The sequence below is a fragment of the Hakea prostrata genome, chromosome 4, assembly GCF_041222555.1.
Source record: "Hakea prostrata isolate BN-2017 chromosome 4, UWA_Hpros_2, whole genome shotgun sequence".
Lineage (NCBI taxonomy): Eukaryota > Viridiplantae > Streptophyta > Magnoliopsida > Proteales > Proteaceae > Hakea > Hakea prostrata.
The window spans coordinates 5382431-5400820 of record NC_142603.1 but is presented as its reverse complement, the minus strand read 5'-3'; the positions used below and the strand labels follow the sequence as shown (position 1 = coordinate 5400820).

Below are 18390 nucleotides of genomic sequence, written 5' to 3'. Positions count from 1 at the left end.
TGTGTTTTTGTAGTTGGGAAGTCGTCAGGAAGCACTTTGCGCTCACGGGAAGATGATCCCGTGCTTTGGCGTCAGGTAGTGGGAAGTGGTTTGGAAATTGTTTGGGTGCTGTGCAGTTGCAGCCAACCTTCAATTTTTACAAAGTGTGTTGAGAAACGGATGCTCTATCTTGACAGTTCACAACAAGGTGCTGTGTTGCGCAGCACTGAAGTCGAACTCAAGTGGTTGGGTATTTTGTTTAATAAGGTGAATGTGATCAGCGTAGCAGGGATAATTTATTTTCAGGTAGAGAAATAATATTAATGTTTCTTAATATAACAGCAATCACTAACGATACAGCATCTTATCCTTCGTAGATTTTGACATGTATACATGCTTATACAAAGGCACCCTAACAACAATCTATATGTTGTGCTTCAATTGGGAAGAGCTCCCAGAAATTCTGGCTCATCTGAAACTGCTGCCATTATAACTCTCTTTCTTATGCACTACAGTCTTCAAGACAGGACCCACAGGTAGACTGTGGACCAAATTGTGAGAGCAAAAGCTGCAACCAAGTAAGTCCAGAAGAATAGGACTGAGCACTCCTCTTCAGCCACATCGAACAGCTGAGCCATTGTACCTAATTTCACCATCAAATTAATCTTCACATTGATACATGTAATCTTGTCAAAGTAGAATAAGATGATCCCAAACAAAAAAAAAAAAAAAAAAGTAAAATTGTATTAAGAGGAAACCTAAAAATTTTTGTGGTTATTTACCAATATTCATGGCAGGTGGGAGAGTAAATTGTAACATCAAGACATATCGGTAGAGAGGATCTGATGAGAGAAAACCCAGATCACCAGCAACCTTGACCACTCCCATCCCGATTAGAGGAAGTAACAAGTATCGCACTAAAATGACTCCAATGATAATCGATGGCCTCAACTTTGCTGAACGTAGACCTGCTTAGACAAACATACATATTTGTAAACACAGAAAAGTTGGATTCTTCTCAATTTTTTGTTATTATTTTATTGGATAGTTTTGAAAAATCATTTTACCTTGGACAAGATTACCACCAAGTATAAGGGTGATGCTAGGTAGTGTGCCATCCCTGCAAGGAAAGATGTTTTTATGTCATTAGAAGAATAAGAATTTATGTGGAATGAATCCAAGCAAAGGAGATGGCAATGACTAGCTCAATGTGATTTTAGTTTCTCCCACTTAGTATGGTTTACAGTAGAACATGCAAACATGTGTACAGGAGTGCACAGCAACACACAGGACGTATGGTGAGATTTCTGTGCTTGATACAAAAGTTCTACTGATCTAGACTATCATGGTTCATAGGAAATTTTGGGAACAGAATTGTCTCATCTGAGAAAATGTACCGAATACAGAAATACATACCCTAGTATTTTAATAGAGTCCTGGATCACTCGAAGGGGAGCAGTTTTACCAATAAGAATATTCTTCAGAAACGGCACGCAACCAAAGATCAGTCCAAGAGCCTGTTAGGATATAAATAACTTAAATTAAATGTTGTCTCTTAAGATCGGAAGAAGAAAATTACAGCATTTAGTATATTTAAGAACACTTACTGAAGCAAGACTTGGTGGTGCCATTAACTCCTCCAAAATTTGGTGGAGATTTCCTGCTAGTTTTCCCCAGAATGATTTCACATCCTTTGCTTTACCAGATGACTGTGATACAACCGATCATTGGTATCATTCAACAATTTCAGAGGAAAATAGATAACTACATATTGAATTAACGACTCATGGGAGGTTGGTCCTTCACTTGATCTCACAGGACTGACACAGCTAAAATTCTAACACGTTGTTCATGATAATTTCCCCTTCATTTTAAGGAACAAGGATTCAGCAACAGAAGAGAGGATGGTTACTTACAGGTCCTTTTTCCATATCCTCATCAATAGACTTTGTTGATGTCACTTGTGTAGATGTTTGATCTTGATTATCTGTTTTGAGAAGGTACGATTCACTGTTGGCATCAATGTCATTGTTAGGCTTTGTTGATAATGATCCCTCAGTTTCTTGTCTTGCTTTGTATGTTAATGCAGAGGTTCGCATGAGATGGAAAGTATAAGTCCAGATGTAAAATCCTCCAATCTGAATCATAAAAAAGAGAAGCTCTAAGTACTTGGAATTGGAGACCTGTATCCTTGATGAAATCTCAGGACTCTAGGCTATAGCTGTTAGTAATATAGCGTAATTATATGTGCTGTATTTCTACCCAATAAAAACATATATATATATATATATATATATATATATATATATATATATATATATATATATATGTATGTGTGTGTGTGTGTGTGTGTGTGTGTGTGTGTGTGTGTGTGTGTGTGCTGTACAATTTACTACTCTATCAGATTATTTTTCATAAATACATCACAGCTATCACATTGAGACTATATAATTGAGTCACAATTAACTGTCTTTTAACATGCATGGTAGCAAAGCTAATTAGTAGAACCAAATGTTCTCTATGAGATCACTATTTTGCTCGGCAAACTCCCTAAAATGTACATTAACTAATGAGTCTGATCATGGACATAACAGAAAATGGAAGATCAACTCAACCAGATGATAAACATTATAATTTGGATGATAACTGGTTCATCAAGAAGAAAGCTGCTTTACCGCCATGGAGAAAGATGCATAGGAGAGTCCCACAGAGCGACAAGTATTAATGTCACCAAATGGGCTGCCTTCCTCATTGCAGATCGCTGGGACAACTATCAAGACAAGGTTTCCCACATTTCCTGTTCAAGTAAATAAGGAGCATAAAACATATGCATACACACTTAACAAGAATGCTAAAATACAGTAACTGTGAGGCGAACTAATTTACCTGCTGAAGAAGCAGCAATGATTAGGCCTTCTAGAAAAGGCTCTGGTTTCAAAATTTTCACAACAATCCACCCAAGTATTCCTCCAAACAAGAAGGTCAAACCCATGTTTACGGGCATGAACCACCTAAAGAAATCATCCAACATAATAGAGTTAGGCAATCCAATCTATACTCTTTCCAAATGCAGCAATACATCGAAGGGTCCAATGTGTTAAGTGAAGATATATCTTCAAGCATATGAAAGCACTAACGACCTAACTATTAGATTATAACTGCCAACATCTCAAGTCTCAACACCCTTCCTCATGTGTAGCTTCATCATAAATAGCTTGACGCGTGATAGACAGCCTAAAGAGGATAACAAAGGGACCTGGGCTCTGATATTTAAGGTATTTAAACAGGAGAGAGTCTCAAGTATATGAAGGCGCCAAGGAACCGACCAAATTGATGTAAGTGAGACTGCAAGTTTATAAGCCCCAACACGTACTTTACTGTAAGTGTAGCTTACCATGTAATGACATCTTTGACAGTAACAGTCTGTGCTAGACATGCAAAGATGAGTGAAGGAGTGAAGATAACGAAAACAATCTGCATTGGCCCAAAATTTTCATCATCAGAGACAGGGACTCCAAATCAAAATTAAAAATGGCTAGATTATTGCCACTACCAATATAATATATTAGCTTAATGCATAGTTATACCTTGTTCAAGTATCTTCGAGCATCTGCATTTAAAAGGTTCCAGTACTCAGTTGCCATGAAAGCTCCTAAAATGCTGATCAGAAGGACCTGAACCACCGGCATAGCTGCCACCTCCAGAAGTTCCAAGAACCCCATCTTATCTTCCCTTATTGGATCTTACTGTTCCTGAGTCTCTTATATGCCGTTGGAGAGACTCCTCTTATGTTGGACTTGCACTAGTGATCTGAGATAGGGTTGATTTGTTTTCTTTAAATCTTCTGACTCTGCTCCAACAAATGTTGCTGTTTGATCTAGTAGAAGTTGAGTCGCTTTGCTGGAAACTCCAGCGAGTAGAAGACTTGAAAAATCCTGAGACTGCAGGGACAATTAAAAGTTCACTTTTAGTTGTTTTTTTTTTCATCGGATTTCTCAGCTATAAGTTTCATAGTCACAAATATGTGTGGATTTTTGTTTACCAAAAAAAACAAGTGTGGATTTTTGGTCTTTTAGTCCTATGGAATTAAAAAAAAAAAAAGTACAGAATACCAATATTGTATTGAATTAAGATTTTACTATCAATTTCAAATAAGTTCGATATGTCTCATTCAACATAGCTATGGGATCGAAATAAAAGCTCTCAAAAGTGACAAGAGCGATTAGTATAGATATGGCAATATTGGGGATAAGGATAAGTTGATAACCACCAACCGTAGGGTTTTGAATGGGTTCTTATCCTTTTCCACAAAATAGAATTAAAAAAAAAAAAAAAAAAAAAAAAAAAAAAAAAAAAAAATCCTTATTGTCAATCTGTGTTTCCAATTCATAAGTAGGATCAACTATCAATTAATAGTTTTAGAAATCCATAACATAAAAAAGATTTATCGTTGATTTTATTATAAGAAATAAATATTTGTGAGTTTTGCTCTTTTTCTTTTTCAGTATTATATCCGCTCAGAAGTATATAAATGCTTACTCCTAGCAAAGCTATGTGCAAAATCACATGCACAAGATAAGATTTATATAGTTTATATAAAGACAATCCACATGGTAGCAGATATGGTTTTACTATGAAAAAGAAGAATAGAGTATAATCTAATTATTTTTACCTTTATCAATTTGTCCAGATACTATATAGAAGAAACCTATACTTCAAAAAATAATATCAAAATACTCCAACACCCAAAAAGATCTAAAATAACAGAAAATGACCACATCTTAGGTCCCCCAACCAATCATTTTGAAGATCACAGAACTTTGAGTATGATCCACTATGTTTCAACAGAAACATACATGGCAGATTTAAAAAAAAAAAAAATAATCTAAATATACGTAATTGAGTTTCAAAGTGGACCCAAAGCCTGGTCAAAATTTATCATCAGAAATTTACAATTTTTTTTGGTAATACAGAAATCTACAACTTAAACTCATACTTGTAGTCACAATTATCAACTTAGTAGAGGAGAAGAGATGGGGCCGTTACAGTCCCTCTATTTAACTTTTTAAAAATTAAAGCAAGTGGAAAAATATGTCAAATGGACTAGAATATACTAACACACAGCCACAAAACTATACATTGAATTCACAAAAGATGGCTTACCAAAAACAATAAAAAAAAAGTTGACAAAAGATCAGGAATTCTATAGAAAAAAGATCGAAGATGACGGATGAGGTTAGTCCGGATCCACAATCTATGAGTAGAGAAAAAAATTAAATCTATAAAATATAGATACTTGACATGTGTCCAACTTAAGAATAAAAAAGTGATACAAATTATACAATCATGCAAATTGAAAAATTTTCTTTTCAACTGAGTGAAGGGTTTAAACTGTGATGAATAGTCCTCCATTGAATATGTATCCGTGTTTCCTTCATATCTTCATATGAATGTAAATAATATTCTTTTTTAATAAAAAGAAAATAGATTAAATCAAATGTATTACGGGTCCATACATACTGGTCGTATGGGACCACAAGACTCTAGATCTTGCTGAAAATGACATTAATTACCATGTTGACGATTAAAGTGACAACTATGTACTTATTATTTACCAAATATAACTATTTACTTAAATGACCATGCGGTCCCATCCAGAATAGTATTTTTTGAAAATACATAATTTTTATTTATATTGAAAAAATAACCTGCACTTGTCATAGAATTTCCTACTTTCGTGGAGACTTGAGAATTGAAGGCGGTACCACTAATCAAACGCACTTGTTAAATTATTGCGCTCCATTTATTTTATTAATTATTTTTTTTTCTCTTCAATCAAATGAACAACCGCAATAAAAACCTGAAAAATGTAATATTAATACAAACCTGAAAAATGTAATATTATTCCGCATATCGGTGAGATCATAATTTAATTTTGAGGTATTGATCCTGTAATATATGCGTATTATATAAAAAATATTTATCTCACCGATCAATTAAAGAGTAAATTTTAGATAAAAAAAATCAATTTGAATAAAAGAATAAAAGATAATATAATAAACTATGAAGTAGGATAATACAAAATTTACAGAAGATCCATGTATAATACACATTAAAATCATAGAAATTAGAGTGAAATTTAAATAGCGACGTGCAAATGAATGTAATAATTAAAAGCAGAAATTGACCTCAATTGTACAGTGGACCATTCAATAATATGTTTTGATTAACATGCCCACAGGGTGGTGTGGTTGAGAATGTACAAGTTGTATGGCAATAGAGACATTAATCATTATTACCAAAAAAGGAAAAAGTATAGCACCAGTGATAGGGACCAGTCTGATTCTTTATTACACATTTCTCGTGAATTACAAATTTGAAAACAAACAGGTTTTCGTTTTCTCCAGCTGTTTTTCATATTTCCTTTTTTATGTTTCTCCACCATTTCTTCACACAATGCTTTGTTTAACACACAAAAACCTTATCGTTGCCTTTGATTGTCGAGAGTCAGGTCCATTGAGCTTGGAACCTCTTGTGGACATCAAAAACTTCACCAACGATGGAAGCGAGATGTAATTTCTAGGAAAAAAAAAAAAAAACCTTATGTCAGAAGGGGCCGGGGGCGGGGCGCGGCCCCCCCTTGCCTTTGCTCTGCCTTTGTCTTGTTAAAAAAAGAAAGAAGAGAGAAGAGAAGGAAGGAGAAAAGAAGAAGAGAAGAAGAAGAGAGTTCAGGTTCTCTTGGATAACCAGGCCTGTTTTTTGTATGCTTTCAACTGCTGTTAATTTAAATTCTCTTCAACCTAAAAAATAATTAAAAAAGAAAAGAAAAACACACACACATCCACAAAAAAAGCATTCCCTCGAAATGTGTAATTTGCTCCACCACACTTTTGAGCTCTTACAAGGTCTTTTTTTAAACACTTGATGAAGCCAAATGGAAGAGAGAATGGATCAATTTTATCTCCAGAATGAGTAGTTAACTTAGATCTCATCATCTAGAGAGCGAATCGAATAGAGAAAACCAGACAATTCCAGCTTACAGCCAATAAAATGAAATCCTCTAGTTTCCCTTTCGATTCATTTATACTCTTGTTTTGTATATCTTTAAGAACACTCTTTTCTAGATTTCATTTCATTAATTGATTCGATTCTGTTCAAAAATAAAAAAAAACCGATGAAGGACTTAATTTTCCATTTGATATTTCTTTCGAAACTGGAATAAAGTAATCGCGCGAATTAATGAAGAAGCAGACATTATAATAACTTCGTAAGAAGACAAAACATAATTGATCAATCACAGAAAGCTTATCGAATCTGCTATTCTCAACATCAAATTCCAAAACAGAAAACACAGCAGGAGCAGTTTAAAAAGAAAAATCCAGAAGAAGATTAATAGGAAAGCAGAAGAGACAGAGAGAGAAGATCTACGAACCTACAATTGCGATAAAATCCTGGTTGAAGAGGCTCTTGATGAACCGAAACCTGTATTTGCTGCGGAGAAATTGGAGGAAGAAACGGGGAAAACAGGAGCAGAACGATAATCCATAAGCTTCTACTCAGATCCACTCGTTCTTTCTTAGGGAATGTAACTGCTTCATTCTCAGTTCTCTCTCTCCAATATCTCAGTCTCCGACAATGGCAGATCTAAATAAATGTAAGAGAGGAACCGTCGAACCGAGAAAGCAACTACGGAGGGAGCCAAGGGTAAAGATGTAATTTCATTGGTTTATCAATTCGCCAGCACACTTCCGAGCTGGATGGTATGAGACTGATCTTAAATTATATAAATATTAACACGTGCCAGAAAAATGCCATTCCAACGACTAGGATTTATTCACTCGAAAAACGTTGATGGCATAAAACGGTCACTTTCTTATTGTGATAAATATGAAACCCTTTTTCTTCATAATTCTTAATATTAAAAAATTGTGATCGTTCACATGAAACATGTTCCAATTCGACACGTGCATAAAGCTCACCTGGACAGTTCCAGCTCAGCTTCGTTCACTCTCCAAAACTTCAAGTTTGACTCGCCATTGTTTAATCAATCTGTGACGTTTCTCCATCGATTTTCGGGTTGTAAAAAACTCTGAAAAGTTTTTGCTTTTGTCTTTCGTCTTTTGAACATTTTTTTTTATAGTTTCTTAATCTGGGTATTTATAAATCAATAAAAAATAATTTATACCTTCAAAAGAGGATGGTTGGATCTGACGTTACTGTATAAAGAAAATCCTTTCCCAATGATTATGATTCGAATGACATAAGTGTTCTGAATCTTTGGATTCATGAATCTAAGAATTATACTTATTTGATTGTAAAAGTTTCTAAACTTAAAATCTCTGGATTCATGAATCTGAGAATTATATCCGTTTGGTTGTAAAAATTTCTAAATTTAAAATCTTTGGATTCATGAATTTGAGAATTATACCCGTTTGGTTGTAAAAATCTTTATATTTTAAATCTCTGGATTCATGAATCTGAGAATTATACCCATTTGGTTGTAAAAATCTCTAAGGGCCTGTTTGATTACATGAATCTAGAGATTTCAAATCTCTAGATTCATGAATCTTAGAATTATACCCGTTTGGTTGTAAAAATCTCTAGATTCATGAAATTTACAGATTCACGTTTTTAGTGTAAAAATGTGAATCTGTAGATTTATGGGTAAGGGGTGAAATCCAGAGATTTCAAAAAAGCTATACAATGAATTCACAAAATCAGCGATCAAATAAAGTTTTAGGATGAATCGCATCCACATTCTCATTTCATTCCACAACCAAACACTTAATTTTATAAATTATAACTCCATAGATTTGAAGTCATAGATTTGAAATCCTAGATATTTGAAATCCCGCTCATGAGCCCTAAATTCATGAAAGGGGTCACCTCACTAAAATGTGAATCGAGATTTATGGGTAGGGTGAAATCCAGAGATTTTAAAAAAGCTATACATTTGCACATTCACAAAAATCACGTCGATCAAATAGTTTTTTAGGATAAATCCACAAATTTCATTTCACAACCAAACATTTAATTTTATAAATTATGACTCCATAGATTTGAAATCTCTAGATATTTGAAATCTCCAGACTCATGTAACCAAAACAGCCCAGTTTGGTTATCAGTGATCCGACGTCAGTCCGGATCAGCTACCCGGTCCTCCCTAACAGCTTTACCACCATAAATATAGGGGATACATGGGTTGGGTGATGAGTTTTTTTTTTTTTAACATGTGGGTCCCACAAGATTTGTGGTGGTAAAATTGTCGGGGAGCACAGAGTACTTCCCTGATGGGGTGATGATTCGGATTCATCTGATGCACCGATTATGAATTATCCGACTCGCCTCAATTCCCGTGATGTTTGGTTTTTGAGAATTGAAAGAAAGATGTCTTTCAATTCAATTTTTCGTTGAAGCTGAGATTTTCAAATTGAAGAGGTCGGTAGGGGTCGTTTTTGGTACATCTTTTTCATGTTTGAAAGTGAGTCTGAGGGCTTTCTCTCTTAAATGTTTGATAAAGAGATATAGTAATATAGATGTATAATCCTTAGACTATTTGGATAGAAATATTTATTTTTTTTTAATATTTAGTGGAGAAATGTGATACAAGTACAATTTTTTACTCTTACAAAAAGAAGATAAATATTTATTTTCTTATTTATTGAATTTAAAATGAAATTCAAATGTGTGGTGGAGAATTGTATTTTCCTCACATTTTTGTATCATACGTTTAGGGGTTCACTTTTCAGTATTAAGAGGTGAATCTCTTCCTAAATTTGTGTTTAAGGAATGTAAAATAAGTACAATTAATTCTTTCATGTCATGGATAGAAAATCCTGATTCAGATACTTGGTTAGTTGGTTCATATCGTCTCAGATAAAATAGATGAGTAGATTTACATCTACAGGCACAAGAACCATATGATCATACAATATGATTATTTACATAAAGAGTAGATGGAAGGAAGACCACTTCACATCTATGAAATATAAAATAATCCGATCATGTCTTTACTAGGTTAACTTTAATTGTTTTTTCTTTTTAATTTATGAGAAAAAAAAAATTGATTACTTGAAATATTTACATATGAGAGTTTATAGTTCAAAACATTTAGTACTTTTGTTAGACTTGAGATAACCTTAGCCAGGATGACCGTGTCTATTACATGTATGACATTTGGTCAATTTTCACTCTTTGGTTCGGATGGAACCTTGTGTTTCATGTAGTTATCTTTTGTATTTCTTTTTTTTCTTTGTTGTGTCTGTAGTTTTTTTCAAGTTCATAAATGAAGTTCTTCAGTTTCGTAAAAAAAAAAAAAAAAAAAACTTTACTTGGTGGTGACCTTCTAATTCCAAATAGTTAGCCACAAAATTGGTCAGCTTTTATGGTACCAATCCAATGATTATAATGGCTCCAAATCATTACCAAATGTTGGAATAATGGCCATCACATGCTGTTTTACTTTCTCGTAGAACCAGTCACTAGGGGTAAATGTGTCAATTATATTTTGATATAGTTTTACTGTACTGAATTGCACCGTTTTAACTGCACTATTTTCAAATTCGGTATTGTATGTACCGAAATTTATTGGGATTCGGTACTATACGATTTTGGTTTTAGGTAGCATATAGTTGGTATATACCAGATTACCCAATACCGAAATTGTATCGTATATCGAATTACCGTACCGAATTTGACACTATCTAGATTGGATTAGGTCCAATTTAAGGCCTAGTTCATCTTGACATTACTCTTGGGTTGGGCTCCATGTTAAGAAAAAAGAAAACTAGACTCCAAATTAAGAAAGCTTGAATCGAAAGTATACAACATGAAGAGTATAAATATGCTATTCTTTTTCTTCATATATTATAAATCTGAACAGTTAAAATATTAACTAAAAGACCATATTACACAACCCATACCATAAATACTCTTAGGTTGTAAGTAAAGAAGATTAGAAGAATGAGTTTTCTTTTTATACTGAAATTATACCGAACCATACCGTTTTTCTCGTACCGACTTTATACCGAACTGTTTTTTATACCACATTGTATAAATTCGATATAGTATAGTTTTGACATGAGGGCTTGAAATTCAATATGACACCTTACTGTACCGAATTACCGATACCGTATCAAATTGACACCCTTAATTAGGAACAAAGCCATCGAATCAAGTACCGATAATTCACACAGAACACAATAAATTTCTTATTTATTAACTTTATCATTAAAAGCTTTTTTCGATCAAGAACTCAAATGTTAATATTTTTACACATGAAATGAAAAAAATTTCAAAAGGGCTGGGTTCTTGGCCCTAGTGTAGCCTCACCACTGGCCATGACATGCTAGCGGTTGAAGGTTCATGTTCACGCTAACACATGCATAGCCTTTTAAAAAAAAAAAGGACATGATATTCTAGGACCAGACTATGTTTAGGTGCTATTGTATAGAGGTTATATAGAACTACAATCATGTCCAATGTCCTTATTTGATTTCGTGAAAGACACTCTAAGATGATCGGAAAAGCTTGGATCCTACGCATAAGCCGAAATTTCAGTTGTAGGATCCGAAATTTCGGTCGAGATTTCGATCTCGATTGTTGAATTTTGACAGTCAAAATTCTGATCCCACCGCCCAAAGTGCATGGCTTGATGGTCCTGCGCATTTATGGCGCAGGACCCAAGCAAGTTCGCTAAGACGATATATATGGAATTCATCATGAATACTGATAGTGAAGTTGATTTCATTTGAAACGCAATAAATACGGCGCAAAGGGGGAAAAAAACAGAGGCCGGGGGGGGAGGAGGGGGGAGGAGGGCCCACACTCCAACCCAGCACCAAAAGGGGGAAAGGCAGGGGGGGAGGGCCGACAGTCGGAAACTGTCTCCTCCCCCGCCCAACACTACCATTTTGGGTTTAAAGGAAAGTAGAAATCTACCTCTTTCAAGATTTTCCCCCCACCTTTTCGCAACAAATGCAGCCTAAATAGTTTTGAAACTTTTATTCATTTCATTGTCATTACATATATCAACTCTTGTGTGTCTAGAAACGCAATTATTAAGTTGGTGCGCACTTTTATTTTGTTTAGGACTAAGGTTTTTCTTCGCCTCATCGCTTCCTCTGACTTTTTCAGCTACTTCTGCATCTGCCAAGATTGTCTAAGAATCTTTTAATATACATTAATCTTCGTCTAACATTAAATGATTGTTTTGTTGCCTAATGCAGTTTTATAATAACTAATTTTACGTGCCTTTTCTCTTAAGCATCAAATCCTCGTTTCTAAAGGAGAAATTCGTAACCGGACTATGCAACCGGGTTGGAAGGGAAGCATCGCCATGAGAGGGATTGATATTTGCACTTTCGAAGATTGTAATCATCTTCTCGTGGGATTGTAAACGGTCCAATACATAAACAATGCTTTCGCTCCCCCCTATGCTTAGCTCCCTGGTGGAGGATATTAGGGAGTTATGCTCTCTTTCCTCTCGTGCTTCCTGTTTTGTTCCAAGAGCGATAAACGCCGCGGATGCTCTTGCAAGGGGGCCCCCCCCCCCGCCCCCCTCAACTGGATAAAAAAAAAAAAAAAAAAATCCTTCTGTTTCAAATCTCACCATAATTTTTTAATTATTTTTCCTTATAAATTATCTCAATCATCAAAAAAATAAGATAAATGTTTTTTTTTACTTTCACAAGATGAAGAAGAAAATGTAATTAAAAGCATGAGGAAAAGTGAGTCATGTAGACCTATGGATTGGAACGAGTCAAAACCGCTCCCAAGATACATGGAATCTGCTGAAAGTTCACAACCATATCTTTGATATTGACATGTATCATATCTCATGCACCTTCCCCATAGGATATTACACCAATCAACTCATTTGATCATTTGTGATGTTAACATAGGAAATGGAGAGGAAGCACACATGACCAAAGGAATCACGCCAACCCAGCAACCCTATATGACTTAAGCTCAATTATTGAAGTTCCTTAATGTATAAACGACATAAAATGAAAATCACATCAGTCACTTTCTGGAATTTCATTTTAGAAAGGCATTTAGATAGAAAATAAAAATTTACTGGTCTGTTGTGCACGTATATGTCAAATAATAGGTTGAGATTTAAAGTTTAATTTCAAATTTGAAAAGTCTAAAATAGTCTTATAGTTTCTTTGCTTTCTCAGCCAATTATTTGACATATATGTGTACTTCTGTGTGCAAGAGAGAGTTGTGCACAATAGGGGATGTTTTTCCTTTAGATAGATATATGCAATATGTGTTCAATTTGAATCATTACTTCTGTAGGTCAAAAAAGACTCCCGATAGTATTGATTACATCATATTTTTGGAATTATACTTCTTTATTCTATGGGTTTATGATTAATGTTTGATTGTAATTATAATTGAAATGAGTTTTGGGTCAATTACTAATATAAGAGTAAAAACACAACTATATGGGGATTAATGTTTTGAATTTTCATATAAAGATAATCTTCAACAGAACTTAAAAAACAAGGTAAGCAAGCAAAGGTAACGCTTTGTAATATGTGACAATGGTCAAGAAATGGTGAAATCTCTTTTTCTTTCTAGTAGATGTAAGTAATTTTGTCAAACTACAGTAAATTCTTTAAGCGTACATGCTTGAATTGTATTTTGCTTCGTGATTGTGTATTCTTCCTCAAAAAATACTGACTTTCAATATTCAAGTAAAATTTATCAAAATTTTTGAATCCTTTGCAATGATCTCGCAAAAGAGCAACATCTACATTTTGATGTGCATTCATTAATCAAAGGAACACCTTCACAAACATGAGTCTAGTTCCCCCTTTGCAATCCAATAAGAAAAAATCCAGAACAGAAAAGCATAGATTACAGATCTATTGCCAGAGCAACAGCTTAAACTTGGGAAGAAATTGCTCCCATTATATAATTCTCCCATGAAATTAAAGCTCTTCAAGACAAAACCCACATGAACACTGTTGACCAAAATGTGAGGGCAAAGGCTGCTACCAAGTATGTCCATAGGAATATAAGTGAAGTCTCTTCTTGACCCACACCAAACAGCTGAGTCATTGTACCTATAATCAAATTTTCTGTTGATCAAATCTCAACAGTAACAAATATGCATTTTGGTGATGATCAATTACATACAAACCTATAGTTGTGGCAGGTGGGAGAGTAAATTGCAACATCAAAATATATCGGTAGAGCGGGTCCGGCGAGAGGAACCCTAGATTACCAGCAACCTTAACCAATGCAATCCCAATCAATGGCTGTATCAAGTACCTCACTAGAATGACTGAAATTATGATCAACGGATTCAAGTTTCCCGAGCGAAGACCTGCATAAACATGTAAATACAGAATTCAAATTCTCTCTTTTCTCTACTTCATAATGGTGAGTGGTTCTGATTCCATTTTTTTTTTTTACCTTTGATGAGGTTACCCCCAAGTATAAGGTTGACACAAGGAATTGCACCATTCCTACACAACTAGATGCTTTAGTGTCAATAGAGAATGGAGATCAAGTTAGATGTGAACATGTAAATGAGATGGCAATGACTACTAGCTCAAAGTGACTTCAGTTTCATCATCACTTTATATTGTATGTGTATCAAACTTGCAGTTTGATTATGGATTTGAAGAGCCATATATTGGTGTTAAAGAAATCAAGTTCAATAGAGAGAGAGAGTTTCTGAACTAATAATTATGTTCAAAACAGAGGATATATACTCATGCAGTGAATGCAAGTAAACATACCCCAGTAATTGGATTGAGTCGAAGATTGCTCGCAGAGGAGCAGTTTTACCAACAATAAGATTCCTCAGAAAGGGCACACAACCAAAGATGAATCCTATGAACTGTGTTAGGACAAGAAGAAGTTAGGTTGTCTCTTTAGTTCAGAAGACAACAAATTAGAACATTTAGTAATTTTCAGAGTACTTACTGCAGCAACAGTTGGTGCTGACATCAACTCTTCTGCAATTTGGTGGAGAAACTCTATTATTTTCCCCCAGAATGACATCTCATCCCCAGTTTTTCCAGATGATTGAGCTACAACCTATTATGGGTAAGTTTTTAACATTGCCAAACAATCAATCTTCATACTGAATCAAGATTTAACTAAGAACAGAAGTCAGAATGAGGCTTACAAGTTCATTTTCAATATCCTCATGAATGGGCTTTGTTGATGTCACTTGTAGAGATGTTTGATCTTGATCATCTGCTTTTAGAAGGTAAGATTCACTGTTGGCATCAAGATCGCTGTTGGGCTTCCTTGATGATGATGATCCCCCGGCATTTTGACTTGCTTCATATGTCAATGCAGAACTTCGTATGAGATGGAATGTGTAAGTCCAAATGTATAATCCACCAAGCTGCATCATAAGTAAGAAAAGTTCTGAAATATTTGCATTTTCATGGTTAAGTGAACTTGTCATTTTGAAGCTTTAACCCCTGAAAAAAAAAATGGAAAATGGTTCACCCAGAGAAAGTAATTGCTTTACCGCCATGGAGAAAGATACATAGGAGAGTGAAACAGAGCTGCAAATATTAGGATCACCAAATGGGCTGCCTTCCTCATTACAGACTGCTGGGACAAGTATCACCAAAAGGTTTCCCACATTACCTGATTAAATGAAAATGTCATTGCAAGCAAAGAAGGATATATCAAATAGTCAGAAAGAAAGAGCTGAAATTCATCAACTGTGAGTAGCATTACCTGCTGAACAAGATGCAATGATGAGGCCTTCCAGAAATGGCTCTGGTTTCAATATTTTCACAACAATCCATCCAAGTATTCCTCCAATCAAGAAGTTTAAGCCCATATTTACTGGCATGAACCACCTAAAGATATGATCAAATCTGTCAAAACTCCATTAAAATGTAATAGTATGTTAGAGGGTCCATGTCATGTGTTTATTAGGGCCTAATTTGGGTCAGCCAAATATGTGATAGGTTAAAGGGTTTGATTTCGGAGCTTTTGGTGTCAAGTTCTTAATATTTAGGCACCATGTCAAGGGTTTGAATCCCCAAAAGGTTTACCTAGAAAGGCTATCATAGTAGAGTGAAAGCCCCAAAGAAAGGACTACTTGCCGCTCAACCCCCAAAAAAGAAGAAAAAAAAAAAGAAAAAAAAGAAATAAATAAATTGAGGGAACATATTAAATTTAGCTTACCATGAAATGATGTCTTGGAAAGTAACAGTCTTAGCTAGACTTGCAAATATGAGTGAAGGAGTGAAGATCATGAACACAATCTGCATTGGCCCAAAAATGTTTATCATCAGAGCCAGGGTTTTCTTGTTTTTTTGTTGTTGTTGAATCAAGAAAGGTGTAAGCTAGCAGTATATGTTATGCAAAAGTCATACCTTGTTCAAGTAACTTCTAGCATCTGCATGTAAAAGGTTCAAGTACTCTGTTGCCATGAAAGCTCCAAGAATGCAGAGGAGAAGAACCTGCAAAACTGGCATAGCTGCCACCTCAAGGAGTGATAAGAAACCCATCTCAAATCTCACTAATTTTCCTCAGTTTCTGTGTCTCTGCAGTTTGAGGAAGAGCACAATAGAGGGAAGGCCCTTGAGGAAGGAGAGAAGATAGTTATAAGCCATGAGATTTATTCATCTTTGTCCACCATCTGTGTGATCATCATCTCCTCTCACATTTGCAGACAGAAATAAATCTCTCTCACAGAGAGAGATGCATCATGCCACCACGTTTTTCAGGTTTATGTTCTTGTCTCTATAAGCCAGTCGTCGTAGCATATGCTATTATGCTACAACATATGAGTCAGACCAGCAAGGTCAGCACCCAGCAGGAATCATACCAAAGAGCAAGGGTAAGAATGTAATACCACTGTATCACTGCGATTTTTATTGGATTAGAATTAGAGAAAGCCAGATTAAAAACTATTAGGGGAACTTTGAAATGACCTCCTCACCCCATATAAACTTAAAAATGTTGAGGTATCTCAAGAGTTCTTTTTGTAAGTGTTGCATGGAATCTTGCTAAGATAGCATGTCTAACGTGGTGGTGCTTGTAGTGCCCAACATTGGATGGATGTGACATGAATTATATTAAATCTCACTCGTGCTAAAGAATGGTTCGATTCGAAAGGTAATCTTTAGTTTTTTTAAATTTTTTTTTTAATTTTTGATTTTTTGTAAAAAGGAAGTTGGAAAGTGAATCTTTTGGCAATAAGCTATCTCTAGGAGTATCAATAAAATCCTGTTGACTCGACTAGGCTAAAACCCTCCTTGCGCCTAGTCCAATTTTAACCCGATTTTTTCAACCCGAAGAACGAGCTTGAGTTACAGGGTCAGGTTGGGTTTGGAATTAACCCACAGGCCAACCTGACCTCATATTAGTTAATTTAACCAAAATTATAGTTAAAAGTTATTTACTACCATAATAGTTAATAGTATATCGTTACCGCAGTTCTTGGTTGGTATAAAACACACAACTTGCAAAAAAGACGTTGTGGGAATGATTCTACTTGGTTGAACTGATATCATCCATTTTATTTTCCATTAAAAATTAGCGTCAGGTTTAATCAAGGCGCACCATGCTTTCTAAGGGTTGGGATAGCGTCAAAGATTTTTCGGCTTGACAGAATGACAGGTTTAGGTTAAACTTGAAATTCAATTTCAGGCTCTAGAGTAGGGTTAAGGCTCAAGACAGGCTGACCAAACTTGACCCGTTGACACCCCAGCTACTCCAGCTATGATGTGTGATGCAAGTGGTATCAAATTGCCATTTCAAAAATTAATTATGGTTAATAGTTAAACGGTTAAACCCCCGAACACTCTTGTCTTTTTTTAGGGGCGGGAACTATTTACATTACCCACCGGAAGGTCAAACCCTAATCTCTTCAATTAATATTATTTCATTTACCAAAAAAAATTAATTCTCTTTCAGATTAGATTTCCGTTACCGATAGAATCAAAATGATCACTTATTTTTTCTTTTTTCGTTTTTGATAAGAAAATGATCACTTTGACGTTACCCAAGAAATGAAAACATGATGACATAGGCAGCGTATATTCTTTTAATTCAAATATCTATGATTTTTTTTTTGATAAGAATTCAAATATCAATGATACCACCATAGAGAGCAAGCAAAGATATATTTGTATTTTACAAAAAAATAATATATTTGTCTGGTAGAAAATTTTCTTCAGGCAATATAGATATGTATGACACAATCACACAATATCACACGATAGAAAATGACCGTTTGAGAGAGATGGCCATTGATGCCCTCGAGTGAGGAAATCAAATCCTTTCCTCTCTTCTGTTTTTTTTTTTTTTTTTTTTTGGTAATGTATACATAACTCCAATTACATTCATGTCATCCTATAAATATTTATATACATACGTCCACAAAGAGCTTAAGGTTTTCCTTGTTTTTTCCTTGTT

At 34.8% G+C, this 18390-nt stretch overlaps 2 protein-coding genes across 2 annotated transcripts; both read right to left on the bottom strand.

The window, feature by feature from the left end:
• Nucleotides 1-230: 230 nt before the first annotated feature.
• On the bottom strand, nucleotides 231-7667 carry LOC149017330 (protein PIN-LIKES 7-like). Its single transcript, XM_089151653.1, has 11 exons — nucleotides 7412-7667; nucleotides 3567-3920; nucleotides 3374-3453; nucleotides 2866-2990; nucleotides 2655-2776; nucleotides 1896-2117; nucleotides 1587-1688; nucleotides 1396-1496; nucleotides 1047-1099; nucleotides 762-947; nucleotides 231-622 (listed from the first exon to the last, which is right to left on the bottom strand). The coding sequence occupies exons 2-11, from the start codon at nucleotides 3699-3701 to the stop codon at nucleotides 498-500; spliced, it is 1251 nt and encodes a 416-aa protein (XP_089007779.1). The 5' UTR covers nucleotides 3702-3920; nucleotides 7412-7667; the 3' UTR covers nucleotides 231-497.
• Nucleotides 7668-13882: 6215 nt separating this feature from the next.
• On the bottom strand, nucleotides 13883-16573 carry LOC149017329 (protein PIN-LIKES 7-like). The gene is made up of 10 exons (XM_089154161.1): nucleotides 16344-16573; nucleotides 16153-16232; nucleotides 15697-15821; nucleotides 15482-15603; nucleotides 15128-15352; nucleotides 14923-15036; nucleotides 14736-14836; nucleotides 14407-14459; nucleotides 14132-14317; nucleotides 13883-14054 (listed from the first exon to the last, which is right to left on the bottom strand). The coding sequence occupies exons 1-10, from the start codon at nucleotides 16476-16478 to the stop codon at nucleotides 13930-13932; spliced, it is 1266 nt and encodes a 421-aa protein (XP_089010287.1). The 5' UTR covers nucleotides 16479-16573; the 3' UTR covers nucleotides 13883-13929.
• Nucleotides 16574-18390: the final 1817 nt, after the last annotated feature.

What these genes read in the sequence shown, in the direction of transcription:
- LOC149017329 (XM_089154161.1), bottom strand. Translation starts at nt 16,478, where the DNA reads ATGGGTTTCTTATCACTCCTTGAGGTGGCAGCTATGCCAGTTTTGCAG. An exon ending in CATTGCATCTTGTTCAGCAG is followed by an intron (nt 15,604 to 15,696) that starts GTAATGCTACTC and finishes TCATTTAATCAG; the next exon opens with GTAATGTGGGAAACCTTTTG. An exon ending in CCCACCTGCCACAACTATAG is followed by an intron (nt 14,055 to 14,131) that starts GTTTGTATGTAA and finishes ATTTGATTATAG; the next exon opens with GTACAATGACTCAGCTGTTT.
- LOC149017330 (XM_089151653.1), bottom strand. Translation starts at nt 3,701, where the DNA reads ATGGGGTTCTTGGAACTTCTGGAGGTGGCAGCTATGCCGGTGGTTCAG. An exon ending in CATTGCTGCTTCTTCAGCAG is followed by an intron (nt 2,777 to 2,865) that starts GTAAATTAGTTC and finishes TTACTTGAACAG; the next exon opens with GAAATGTGGGAAACCTTGTC. An exon ending in AGGATATGGAAAAAGGACCT is followed by an intron (nt 1,689 to 1,895) that starts GTAAGTAACCAT and finishes GTTGTATCACAG; the next exon opens with TCATCTGGTAAAGCAAAGGA.